The sequence below is a fragment of the Ranitomeya variabilis genome, chromosome 2 (assembly GCF_051348905.1).
Source record: "Ranitomeya variabilis isolate aRanVar5 chromosome 2, aRanVar5.hap1, whole genome shotgun sequence".
Taxonomy (NCBI): Eukaryota; Metazoa; Chordata; class Amphibia; order Anura; family Dendrobatidae; genus Ranitomeya; species Ranitomeya variabilis.
This window is the reverse complement of record NC_135233.1, coordinates 239,858,842-239,873,267: the sequence shown is the minus strand read 5'-3', so window position 1 is coordinate 239,873,267 and position 14,426 is coordinate 239,858,842. Positions and strand designations below refer to the sequence as shown.

General features: G+C 42.3%; 1 protein-coding gene across 1 annotated transcript in view; it reads right to left on the bottom strand.

Annotated features, from left to right (window-relative positions):
- CACNA1B (calcium voltage-gated channel subunit alpha1 B) overlaps positions 1-14,426 on the bottom strand; it is a 386,102-nt gene that overhangs the window by 136,798 nt on the left and 234,878 nt on the right. The window contains exons 20-21 of the mRNA XM_077284262.1: positions 5,381-6,202; positions 2,832-3,013 (exon numbers count right to left, since the gene is read on the bottom strand). Of these exons, the coding sequence (XP_077140377.1) occupies positions 2,832-3,013; positions 5,381-6,202 (1,004 nt within the window). The remainder of the gene's footprint in view (positions 1-2,831; positions 3,014-5,380; positions 6,203-14,426) is intronic.

The window sequence follows — 14,426 nt, the reverse complement described above, 5'->3', positions numbered from 1 at the left end:
CCCTCGATAGATTTCTATATGAGTCGGGATATGGTCGCTATAATTTCATACTGTATGGGTGACTTTGATGGCTGGATGTTGTGGGAGATTGCCTTTAATGGATTATCAGTTTTATTTTATTGTCACTTAGACTTGGAAACAAACATTCTTTTTGCCAAGAGCGCCGGTACATTTATGTAGACGAACATGACCACATCAGAAATAACTTGACGCCAGAAGCTTTTTAGTCTTGAAATCACTCAATAAAATTTCACCTTTTTATGACCAGTGCGAGTATAAATCCTAAAAGAGCAACCTTAAAAAGAAACCTTCAAGCATTGGAAGGTAGTGTTCCTGGGATTGGGGCCAAATGTAGTGAACATTTGGGAATACTTGGTACGGTATTTATAAGAATGTTGACTATCAAAGTAGCACTCCAGCATTTTTTTAAGTTTTTGCAAATATTAACTGTTCTAGCATTGTACTTCTTTATCCCAGCTCAGATACATCCATACAGTTTTTAAACTTTTCACTATAGACATCTGTGTAATATGATCACAAGTGATCTATATGTATATCAAAAGAATCCATACAATAATGACCTTATAATGACCTTATAATAACTCTTATAAAACATCACTGTTTATACCATCTGTGAGTGCTGTGTCCATAGTATCTAGTGAATCCTATGACAAGCATATTCAATCAATCTTCCCTTACTCATACTTGAAAAAGTGCACAGGGAGTAACCTATTATAAGCAGGAGGCAGGCTGAATCTATATAACAAGTGACACACAGACTCTGCAACGAAAAGATGCATCACATATGATACACTGAGACCCAGCAATAACACTAATAGTATACATGATGCATAGACCATATCCTCTACATTGTTCTTTAATAGTGGACTATGCTGCATTATATGGGTAAAAAAATGGTGGAGTGCTGCTTTAATTACAGACTGTGCGAAAAGTTGCACTGGGAAACAAACCTACTTTAAACTTGAGTTGACAATAATTTTAATGAGGCCTAATTATGGTTTTGTGTAAGGTTTTAAACTCGTATGAGGACTTCATCTACAGTGCTGTGCAAATTAATTGGGACAAAGCATTTTTTTAAGTAAAATCTTAAGTCGGTTACCAGTCAGTGATTCAAACCAGTTTTGATATATAATAAATAAATCTTGATCAACTAGCCAGTGGAAAAAGGTAATTTTCAGAATTAGTATGTAACAGTGCATTATAACATTTTATTATTAAATATTCAAAAATATGTGTTTTTTTGGTTTGTCCCAATTAATTTGCACAGCACTGTAATTACTAGTTTATTCGGGGACAGTGGCTTGTCTATGTAGGCAGATTTAACTGGTACTGAAGATCATACCACTTAATACATCTGAATGGTCCAGTGGTACAAGCTGCAGTACAAAGTACATTGATTGCTTTTACTGAAGGGGTCCTACTAACTAGACTACACCAATTTATTACTCAATGTTAATAAACCAGTAAATCCCTTGAAGAAGAGATCTGATCATCGTATAATTCTAATATAAGTGTTGCCATGTTATGCGTTCCCGTTTAGCTATGATAACAATTTGCTACTCATGTCATGTTTATAATTTTGTACTGCACGTTCGATATATGTGCTATATGAACGTTTAGTGTTATAATACTATGACGACAGCTGCACGAGTCAAAGAGTAATTATATGAAACTTGCAGAAGCCTGGGAGGATGATATAAAAAGGCGCCTTTTTGTATCATAGTGGTTAGCGCATGTTGTAGAGAAAGCGTGCAGTCAGTGTAGAGCCAACCAGAGAGTGTGAGAAGATGAATAGCTGAAGGTAGAAATCGGGAGGGAGTTTTTTCAGTTAGGTGAGAAGTGATGACTCTCACTGCAGAAAGAAGCAGGATGCGCCCAATGCAGGTCTGAGACTGCCAGAGAGGGAAGAGGAAACACCAGCACCAGAATTGGACGCCAAAGGCCCAATAGTAACATTCATTTTGGGGCCGACTGCTTCATTCAAAAATAACCTGACTGTCGTACCTAAATTTACTTATGATTTTATGTAGTAGTAATAATAATAATAAACTGGATAGTTGGTCTAATGAATGATTAGATGATGGCTTTGTCTGTAAGGAAAGTGTATTAGAACTGCAAATGTAGGTGTGTGGTAGCTCACTACTTCAGAGGGGCCCACCGGGAGATTTACCTGTTCCTCTATGGGCCAGTCTGAGATTTGGGAACACGACCCAAGGGCCAATCATACAGTCACATCACGGCAATTCACTTTGTCATTGCTGAACCTCCTTATGAATACAGTTTAGTGCCTCGTTGTTGTAGCTGCTTTCTTGAGAGACTAACTGTAATGCTCCTGCCGGCAATTGCAACCACCAAGTGTTGTACGAAAGAACTGTAGCCATCATGATTTATACCTCCATGTGAGTATAGGCCGCCCCATGCATCAGCGTCGTCTTTAATGGAATCTAATTTCCATCGCCTACCACTTCCTGCCGTTACAATAGGACATTAAGATGGTAAACTTAATAAGTCCATCAGCCGAAAATTTCTATTTGGCTTTTTCTTCCACGTTATAATTTTGTGATGATAACAGAGGTATAAACAATACACAAATAATCTCTTTTAACACTAATTAAAAAATATTAAATTCTGTTTGACGACTTGATATAAAGAAATATGTGTGTAAATAAACGTTTTAGAGCTTGGCAAGCGCACTTTATGCATTAACCTTCAAACCTTTACTGATGTGAGTGTTGTTAAAGATGAACATAAATTAAGGACTTGGCACACCCATGATGCTAGCGCCATCACTTGCCAGGACCCGTTCTTACTTGGTATGACGGCACTCTCTCCCGGCGGTGCTGTGATGGTTACCGGTATATTAACCAGGCTGGACCTCTCAGGGTGGGGCAGGAACATCCTGTTCACGTTCTTCTCATTATCGGCATCTTCCGGCTGCTCTGGCAACTGTTGAAGCCCCCCGACAGGAACGTCAGTCTCATTACGGTGGTCCCTGCAGTCAAATATCTTATTACCACGGTATGAATATTGAAGAGAATACAAGAAAGGATTGCAGCGTGAGATACTTAGGAGATATTAGCTTAAACAACTGAACACATGCTGGGAAGAAGACTTTGAAAATGTGACAGCAATGGATATAGACTGAAGTAAGACACTTTATTATGCTTAGTCAGGCAACTTCAAACGGCAACATGTGGGTTCACTTCTAGTCATCCTCAAGCTGGTCGCGAATGTGTGATGAGTTTTGGCCCAGACCTCCTACGAAGATAAGCGCTCCTTATCCCTACAGTCTAATGTCTATGGCAAGTGAAAGGGAACCTGTCAGGCTACCATAGAGTGTATGGGTGGAGATTTCTTTATAACCATGAGCTGTCGATGCTGCTAACTTTGAATAATTAACTTTTTTTTTTTTAACCAATTAACTTTTTATTAGCAATAAAGAAATAAGTACATAAGTACATATAACATCCCCCGGAGGAGAAACAAAGAGGAAAAAGGTACAAGGGGAAGGGGGGAGAATACACAATGTTCAGAATCACAGCAATTCCAACAAAGAAATACAGAATTATGTTATGGTTAATTCTGTATTTCTTTGTTGGAATTGCTGTGATTCCAATAATTAACTTTTAATCTGCAGTGTAAATGATGCGAGATTGTCAGGCCAGACATCTTTTTTCCGGGACTAGTCTTTCTAATCACACCTTACTGGGCATGATTGACAACCTGCATTCACTCCCTGTTATGGCAGGACAATTATGCCCGTGGAAGCATGCCTAGGAAGCAGATCCGAGGATGGACTAGTCCTGGGAAAGAAATGCCCAGTCGGACTAGTCCTGCCTCATTTGCACATGCAGTGCTGCAGATTAAAAGTTTATTGTAAAGATCGCAGTGTTATTAGAATAAATCTGTCTGGGGAGCTTAAAGGGACGGTTGCCTTTAAGTCATGGACTCTATCAAATTGTAATTCTCTGTAATTAGTATCTATAATTACTGAACAATTGCTGGTCTCCTCTATGTTTTACTAAATACTTTGCTTACCTTTTATTGGGAATACGACATGCTGCGTTCTAAAAAGACACGCCGCATGTCTGTAAACGCAGGGCCACCAGATGCATGTTCGCACGCATAGTGGAGACAGGATTTCATAAAATCCCCTCCACTATGGTGTAACATCTGGACGCTGCGGGTTGAACGCTGCGGCTGTACGCAGCGTTCAATCCACAGCTAATCCAGATGTAATCCTGAACGTGGCCACATACCCTAAGAGTTATTTCTTTGAGAATCAATTTTTTTTTACAAAAACAAAAATGTCAGGTACAGTAACCAGACCTCTGCATGGACAGCCCAAGGGGCACAGGTGCCTGGACAGCCCGAGGGGCACAGGTGCCTGGACAGCCCGAGGGACACAGGTGCCTGGACAGCCCGAGGGACACAGGTGCCTGGACAGCCCAAGGGACACAGGTGCCTGGACAGCCCAAGGGACACAGGTGCCTGGACAGCCCAAGGGACACAGGTGCCTGGACAGCCCAATAGTCACCGATGCATGCACAGCCCAAGGGGCACCGGTGCATGTATAGTCCAAGGGGCACAGGTGCCTGGACAGCCCAAGGAGTACCGATGCATGGTGAGCCCAAGGGGCACTGGTGCCTGGACAGCCCAAGGGGCATCAGTGCATGGACAGTTCAAGGGGCACAGGTACCTGGACAGCCCAAGGGGTACCGATGCATGGACAGCCCAAGGGGCACTGGTGCCTGGACAGCCCAAGGGGTACCGATGCATGGACAGCCCAAGGGGTACTGGTGCCTGGACAACCCAAGGGGTACCAATGCATGGACAGCCCAAGAGATACCACATTTCTAAGGTTAATATATTTGGTACACCTTGCTCTAGCAGGCTCCTGTATAAAGCTAGTATAGAAAACGCCAAACTTATAAATTCTACCCATTGTTTTTGCTCTTTGGTAGTGATGAGCGAGTATACTCGATACTCGAGATTTCCCGAGCATGCTCGGGTGGTCTTCGAATATTTCGGCGTGCCAGGAGATTTAGTTTATGTTGACGCAGCTGCATGATTTGTGGCTGCTAGACAGCTTGAATACATGTGGAAATTCCCTAACAAGCAGGCAATCCCCACATGTATTCAAGCTGTCTAGCAGCCACAAATCATGCAGCTGCGTCAGCATAAACTAAATCTTCGAGCACGCCAAAATACTCGGGAGACCACCCGAGCATTCTCGGGAAATCTTGGAGTAACGAGTATACTCGCTCATTACTACTCTAGCTTTGCCATTCCAGTTTATCAAACAATCCAAAAGTACAAATTAAAAGTGCTTAAAAAAGACTAAAAAAGACAGTATTACCTCAACCGATGGTTGCGATGCTCTCTGTCACCTGATTCTCCCTCTTTGTTTTCCTTTTTCTCTTCTGTATCATATGTAGAAAGTGCTTTGTGCCTATTTCGATGTCGTGACCGTGGAATCTCCTCGCCGTTTTCTCCCACACGAGTTGTGCCGTCACTATCTCTGTTGCCTGACCTGGATCCTCCTCCTCTATGTCGTGACTTTCTTTCTCCTTTGCTAGCAGTTGGAGGTTGCCCATTGCCTTCTTTGCCTTGTCTTTCAGCAGAATGGCGGTGTGTGCGGTGTCGTCGATGTTCTCTCTCTGCCCCCTCTTCTGGAGAAGCCCTTCGATGGTGTCTTTTTCCTCTTTCCTGACTCCGGTTCCGCTCTCCTCTTCCACCTTCTTTCCCACCTTCCCCTTCTTTGCTGTGACTTCTGTGCTGTCGATGACGTTCTTCTCTCTCATTGCTGCCAGAATCGCCATTGTGATTTCCATTTTCTCGACCACCGCCATTAGTTTCAGTAGTTCCCCTTTCTCTATGCCGATGTTTTCTTGGTACTTGTTCTGCAGTCACCTCAGTACCTGGATCTGTTTCATTTGGAGGTAGTGGGTCTGGGCTGCCATCTTTTGTCTCTGTGGAATCCTGGGACTCGACCAACAATGGCCGATCCATATGACTCTTCATGTCAGGCTTAAGGCGTAGCGTGGTTGCATACCTCAGTCGATCCTCAGGTTCCAATTCACTATAGAGGGCTTCACAACTGGCACGGAAGTTATGCATCCGGATTTGGGTCGTTCGTTGCTCCCAGACTGACCGACATTTGGTTGAGTTCTGCTGTTTACTAAAGGGAGGAAAGAAAGTTATGGACAGAAACACTGGAAATGCATTATGTTATTGCAAAAGGTGGATTGGGTGAGGATGAATGCGAAACAAGTGCAGCAAAAAAAGGATGTAATTAGAAAATGTTGAAGAATTGTGCTGATAATTGCAATATAAATAATTAATGATGATAAAAATGAGAGTGGCAGCGGTGAATGAATGCAGGATGACCATATCATGGATTGAAACAGAGTAGAAAAAAGAAAAAAAATGGTTATTTGTGTGGGCAAGATCTGTGAAGTAGACAAAAAGGGATGGAAAGTAAGAGTAGGGTACTGATCTCCTATATCCCTCACTACAGGACATACGGACACAGAAAACAATCAGTCCAAAAAACACAAAGCAAGCAGATCACAGTCTATGGGACAAAAGCAGCACATACAACAAAGAAGGCTTGGAAAGTTTGGAACTGCTGGCACAAACACAAAACGTCCGATATTTTCTTTAGATGAGAGTAACTATTTTCTTGCAGCAACTAGGTTTATATTTCATGGGAGGAGACAGGTTGCAATTGCCCCCCTGGACCTATTTGCCTGAGAACATTCTTATATTCTCTGTCGTTATAATTTAAAACTTTTTCAAATCTGTAAACTTATTAATTTATGGCAATCAAATTTCAGAAATAAATATCTAAATTCCTACCCACTGCCCATCCTTTGAAAGTTTGAAGTTTTATACTATAGCTACAGTGCTACAATTAAAATCAGTACAGAACACTCCATAACTTCACTGGCTAATCCTTTTTCGCATAATTCGCTCCCGGCCTTGTGCAGGTTAATTCTGTATTATATCTTTATAGCGGTCTGAGTTTCTAATTTCTCATACATGATTTGCAAAAATTCTATCTGCTTCAGCCACCATTAGGGGGAGCTTGTAAGCTTGCTGCATACTTTTGATATATTGAATTCAATGGTAAAACAGTCTGCAGTGAGCACCCCCTTGTGGTGACTGCACGCAGATATAATTTTGTATTCTAACTAAGTCACAGCAGAGGATTCGGAGCTCATTATCATAAAAATGAAGCTCCCGTCACATATATTCAAATATAATACATTACAAACTTAAAGTATTTTTTTGTCTGCAGTGCTGATGTCACTTTGACAAAGCTCAGCTGCTCTGCCTGAGTTGACAGCACTAGCGGCTCAGAGCTGCTGAGCTCACTGACTGGCTGCAACGTGACGCCAACACTGCACACAATAACAGACACCAGGAGCAACAAAGAAACTTCACCTCGGACCCAGGGAGGGTGCATTAAGCATATTTAGCGTTTTTTTAAAAACAAACTGTAGTCGGGGGACAGGGATTTTCCAAAGCTGTAATTAATTCAGAATATTGGATTTAAAATGATCAAGCGTTAGAATGTGAATATTCACTGTATAGGATTGGATGTAGCCATGCCCAATACTGAAACGTTAGCTTTTGGCGGTGCTACCCTTTAAGGTTTTTTTCCTCAGCACACGAATAGGAACTCATAGTGAAAACCTTATATTCTTAAGCATGAGTATTTTTTACATTTTTTTCTCGCATTACTATTCTAGCGGATTTTAAAACTCTACTTGAGTATATCATTTTAGGATATGCACCATGTCAGTGGCCCTTTTTAATTACAATTTATAGGGTCACAAAACTGCACGGTACAATGCTTGATTTGCCGTCCCACAAGCTTTCCTGTTACCATACCTATTTGCTTTGGCACTGATTTACTATACTGTTTAGTAACCTTCCTGCCATTAAAAATGATCATTTCCGCCCCAACGTTGCGGATAGTAAATTACCTTTCATACTAGGTGATGTTTGCAGAGTCCTATGTGCAATATTTTATGGGTGAATGTATTAAATTTAATATAGCACACTATGGCAACGTATTCCTAAATAACTGCTTACTTGTCATCGGTCCCCAGGCGGTGAAGATTGACACTGGGCTATGTAACTATAGGAAAAAAAGAAATGACTGCCTGGAAGGGGAGATATTTCTCCTGATAATTAGCGTGTGATAAAAAAAAATCTGCTATCATTTCAAATAACCATTCGTCAACGCGCTTCGGAGGGACTGGCGGCCGCAGAAACGAGCTTGGCTATTTTAGGTAGCAGGGGATGTATTATTTAAATTCAGTTCGGTCTATTTCATGTGCTTCCAGACCTGGGTCTGAATTAATTTGAATAGAAGAGGAAAAAAAATCTCTACGAGAGCTGGTAAGTTCTTTTAAAAATCTGGAAACGGCAAGATTGCAAAATATGTCATTGCTTCTAGAAATGCCTACCAGAAGAGTCCAAGTGGAAAATCTGTAACAGGGCAGGTTATGGAGGCAAGGAAGACATAAAACAGCACCAGAGGCACCCTATGCACAATTTGGCTACGGTCGTACATGTGACATACCACGGTAGTAAAAGATATAGGCCAATTTTGACTCTGCATAATCATCAAGAACAAAATCTGATCGCTGGGGGTCCTAGCACTATAGAAGTGGTCAAGCATGTGAAGTACTGGTCCAAAGCTTGGATATTGTTATCAGTCTTAAACATTTACAATTGATGCAAGATCATTGTTCCAATCAAAAGGTCGTTTGAACCCCTTTCCTTAGAATTGGTGGCGTGCCAACAAGCAATTAGACATTTATCACCCATCCTGTGGGTTGCTGATATGTATTCTGGGAAAATCTAAACATATTTGGTACAGTAAGAAATCACAAGGGAGAAGTCACAGTAAAGGTGCTAGTCTCCCACCCGGCTTGATTGACATCCCATAGGCTATATACATCTTCACAAACCATCTCCACCAGGACATGTCCTGTGCCGTTAAGGGTGGTGTACTGGCATAGGCTTCATCTGTACATTACACATACTTCGAATGCTGCTAGACATGGTGCAAGGGCGGGCACCATGACTTTTAAGAGAGTGGCTCCACCGTTGTCACTCCTTACAGATGTTGAAATAAAGAGATCATAGTTATTTTCTCAGAAGATCATCAATGTGAACCTGCTACTGTCCTAGATAACAGGTTGGGGATTGTTTAGGGACCTAAACCCTACTGACAGGTTCCTTTTTAGTTGCACGTTGTGTCCACTTTTAACAGAAACTACAAAATGAGTCTATTTTTCTCTAAAGACTCTAATTTGGACGATTTTCAGTCTGCAAATTATTTTTTAACAAACCGCACTATATTATGTATGGTCTTCACATAGGGCTCATGTGCTCTCTGCTGGTCACCTACAGAGTAATGAGTGGCTCTAGAGATGTGCCGTTCTCACACTGAGCGCAGAGTTCAGGGGATTCATACTCTGCAGGAGATGGCAAGAGCAGGGTAATTTGCATAGTGATGAGGTCTATTTTTGAGATCTTGGCTTCTTTAACAAGCACAGTGTAATTAGCTGCTCAGAGGCACCTCCGAGGCACAACTAGTACAGGAGCTATGGTTTGTGGAGACAGCCTGCAGGGTCATTGTGCAATATAAAAATTCATCCAGTGCTATCACCTGTATGGTAAACCAAGAACACAACATAGAAACCTTTTGTAGCTTAAAAAAAGGAAGGCAACCCCTTTTCATGTGTCCCAAATTGACTTGATAAAAGAGGTCTCCCCAGCTCAACACTACTGTCTTGGCTCGGTTTGGGAATTTGATCCGGTGACTTGTTCTTTAGTGGTTGATTATTTTATCTGTTAAGCTATTGCTCTTTTCCTTCCCCGTCCAAATGTCCAAATGTTGATTGTTACTACTGTCTTTATTTTTCCTTCTTGGTTTGCTTCTTTCCAGATGTTTTCCATTTTCCCATTTTGGTTTGCCCTATCATGTTCTAGGTGGGGCTTTATATATTATCCCTTCACTGCACTTCCTTACTGGCTATACTTCAAGGTGGATTTGTGCCAAGAATTCATAGCCCTTTAGTGAAGGGATCTACTCTGTTAGACTTACACCACTTATATTTTTCTTGCTGTGTGTCTGTTTGTCTACCTTCCCACAACATTTTCTTTTACAACTTTTAGGTTTCTGTGAAGTTGTTCTAGTTTAATTTATCTTTTTGTTTTCCTTGCTATTTCCTCTCTCCCCTCTTATGAATTTGCTTTAAGTTTCTTACCCTGGGTCTTCATGTCCATCTGCACACCTTACTCTCCCCCTTGTTGGCAGTGTGTTGCAGACTCCCCTGTGGTTATTCAAGAGGCACGAGAAACCCCTCGATGGCCTTTTAGGGAGAAAGGTCCGAGGTGTTTTTTTTAGAGATTGACTAGTCTGTACAGGGACTAGTTGGGTGTAGGTGCGGCTTCTCTCAATAGTAAGTCTTCCTTACTCCCTCTGTAACAACTTCTTTCTATGTGCCAGAGAGCTACTTGCACACATTAGTGCTCGGTCTGGTTGACCAGTCCCACTCGTTTACATGTTCATTCATTCATTCATTCATTCAATTGACCAACTATATTTGGTTGGTCAACTGGGAAGCACAAACGATGTAATGTTTTGGGTTGGGTTTTTTTGCAACGCTGTTTATTAAACTAATTGGTTGTGGGGCTTTTTGAGCCACCATCATGCATTGAGGAGTGGTTTTCTAGAGGTTAGTCTTCTTAATGAAGACGGCAAATACAATGAAACTTCTCCAAATGACTACCATTTTAAGAAGACAGCCTTTAGGCTAGCTTCTCATTTATACCATGCACTACGCCGAGCACTACATCAGGGTTTTCCGGCAGATACCCTGAAGAGCTGCATTCCGACTGGAATCCTGAAGGAGCCATTCACTTGAATGAAGTCAACAGAGTCACTGTTGACACTGTATGTCCTCTTTTTCAGAAATGCACAAAAAACTAGTTAACCTCGAAGGTTTCAGAGGTCTCAGAGAGTCCATAGTGACTCTGTTGGCTTCATTAAAGTGAATGGCTCAATCAGGGTTCCCATCCGAAAACTGTTTATCAGGAATTCCAACAGAAATCCTGACGTATTGCTTGGTGTAGAGCACTGTATATTTGTGTGTGACGCCCCAGGGTCCTGGCCGTCACAGTGGCATTGGGAAAGTGGGAAAGTGGTGTCACGCTTGGAAGCGATGAAGGATATCTTTCACCAGGTAAACACTACATACAACACATTCAGACTCCAGGCCAGAAGGGGGAGCTCTGAACCCAGATTAAAGGGAGCTGCCCTGATATATTCTGGCTGGAAGGGAAGTGAGTGAGCAGTGAGTGCCTGACAGCAGACTGGAGCAGTCTGAGACAGAGACACGGGTTTGGAGCTGTGCAGCCTGAGGTGCTGCAGCTCCAGGATTGAGAGAACTAGAAAGAACGAACAGCTTGTAAGAAGAGTGCAGGAGGGAGAAAGCGCAGGAGAATAATACCAGTGGAGCAGAGCTGAGAAGTGGCTACCTCCCTGGCTAGTGCAGATTCCGGTAGCCGGAAGACCGTGGCCATGCTGAACTCTATAGTGGCATAGCTGAAACCGGCAGGATAGCTGGATTGTACATCACCTGTCCGCATTGATACCAAGGAGACACAGTGATATCTATAGGGCCCGGGTCATGATAGAGACCCTGTAAAAAGGCCCAGTTCACCTGTCATACAGGTTGTGTCCTAACCTTTATGGGGGACAGAGAGGAACTGTGAGGACCTTATTGGAAGCCTTAGGTAGTAAGGGACTACAACACCAACGCACTTGGAGGAAGGCTTTGCTCTCCACCTGGTAAGGGAGACTCTGGATTCGCTTCCAAGCCGGCCGGACTCTGCCTGTACCTGTTGTCTGGTGCCCTGGACTGCGGTTGCCTAAAGCCTATAGTAAACCAGGTAAAGACATTGCAAACCTGTGTCCTCATTCTTCATCGCACCATCCACCATCTTCACCATACACTGGGAGCCGTGGGGACCTACTTCACCTGTGGGAAGTTATACCAGCTAGCTGCCATACCATCACCCCAGAGGACCCCTTTAAGCAGCGTCGGTCCCTACTGACGGAATACCACAGGTGGCATCACGAACTTTATTCATAAAACCCCTAAAAGACTTTCCCTTTGATTGGGCTCCCAGGGCCACGGACCAAGTCGCAGCTACCGTGACATCCCCGTTAAGTACCGGACCAGGTACCGAGTACCCCACTGCCCAGACGGGAGACTCATGTGCACCGAGTCTTTCCCAGCCCAGATTTCAACAGATTTTCCGTTCGTCTAGAATATAAAATATTTCCCAAAAATTTAGTTGCTCTATAAGGTTCATTTACACTGCAGCCAAAAATAAGAAATCGATTATTATCAGTGTGTCTATACAAGCAAATTTATCACCCAATGCTCGAACAAAGTGTTCGGTCGTTGGTTTAAATGATTTTTAAGCTTTCCTAGAGGGAGACTGTCACCCCCAAAATGCCAATTAACCCCTTCACGACCTTGCTACTGGGGGTTGCGCGAGCGTCCGTGCTCGCTTTTGGCCAGGTCTTTTTTTCTATTTTTTCTCCCTATCCCGTTGCACCATCTCCATGTGTGTGTCCTGCACCCACTAAGCTGCTGATCAGTGACACACATCACTGATCAGCGTATGTGCTTGTTTTTTAGCCAGGAGTTTTTTCTTTCCTGTCCATTTTCTTCTCTCCTCTTGCCACCATATAATGTGCATTCTTGTCACCTGCTTTGAGCAGACAAATCCCCTAGAAAATCATCTCTGAATGGAAATTTGGGTGGGCGCATTATGTCCCGTACGGTTTGATAAATACTGGAACTGAAAATCTGGTTTTCTCTACAGGACATAGGCTTTTGCAGAGATTTTACAAGACTTTTTGGAATCCCAAAAGCTAGCAATAAGAAGTCCTTATATGCCATCATTAGCATTTTTTAGATTTGTTTCTCTAGGTTTGGATATGGCACAGGTCTGTATTGTTTGTTTGTCTCCAACCTGTGCCACCCCATCATTTGTAAAACTACAACTAATAGCAAGCCCTAATAGCAGTAGCAAGATAACATAGGGCTATTTCAAAGCTTGAGCAGGCATAAGGGAGACTGTCACCAGGTTTTTGCTATGTAATGTAGGGCCTGAGGCCCTGATTCCAGTGATGTGCTACTTACTAGGCTGAGTGCCGATGTTTCAATAAAATCAGTGATTTATTAGCAGGAGATTAACTAGCACTACATGACTAGGTGTCTCATGTCTCCTAGTCCTCCTGCTCTGTGTAACCCCACCATCGCTACTGATTATCAGCTTTTTGTCAATCAGTGGTGTGGGTGGGGTTATATAGGCTCAGCACTGCTAGATCTTCAGCAAATAAAACTGTGATTGTATCAAAATGTCTGCAAGCAGCCCAGTAAGGCTGGAGTCACACTTAACGTATAAAAAAAATCGGTCCTATTTTGACGGCCGAGAATCACACAAATATTCTCCGAACAGTGATCCGTGTGTAATCCGTTTGCAATGCGATTTCCTCGCATCAAGTAACTGTGTGACATCCGTATGGCATCCGCATGCAATGCGATTTTAACATGAGCTTTTAGATACAGCAGTTCTCTCTATGTAAAAGCTCATGTTAAAATCGCATTGTAATAAACAACTGTACACATTGTTTTAAAATTAAATATTCTTCAAAACATATATATATCTATATATAGATATATATACATACCTATATTTATTAGGTAGATTAAAAGCCGGCAAATGATCTGCCGCTACAGTATAGAATAGATTATAATAGAATAGATAGGTCAGATATATACACATAGAATAGATGTGTGTGTGTGTATATATATATATATATATATATATATATATACACATATATATATATACTCTGCTCAAAAAAATAAAGGTGACACTAAAATCCCACATCCTAGATATCACTGAATGAAATATTCCAGTTGTAAATCTTTATTCATTACATAGTGGAATGTGTTGAGAACAATAAAACCTAAAAATTATCAATGTAAATCACAACTAATATCCCATGGAGGTCTGGAGTTGGAATGATGCTCAAAATCAAAGTGGAAAATGAAGTTACAGGCTGATCCAACTTCAGTGGAAATGCCCCAAGACAAGGAAATGATGCTCAGTAGTGTGTTTGTGGCCCCCACGTGCCTGTATGACCTCCCTACAAAGCCTGGGCATGCTCCTGATGAGGTGGCGGATGGTCTCCTGAGGGATCTCCTCCCACACCTGGACTAAAAGCATCCACCAACTCCTGGACAGTCTGTGGTGCAACGTGACGTTGGTGGATGGTGTGACACATGATGTCCAGG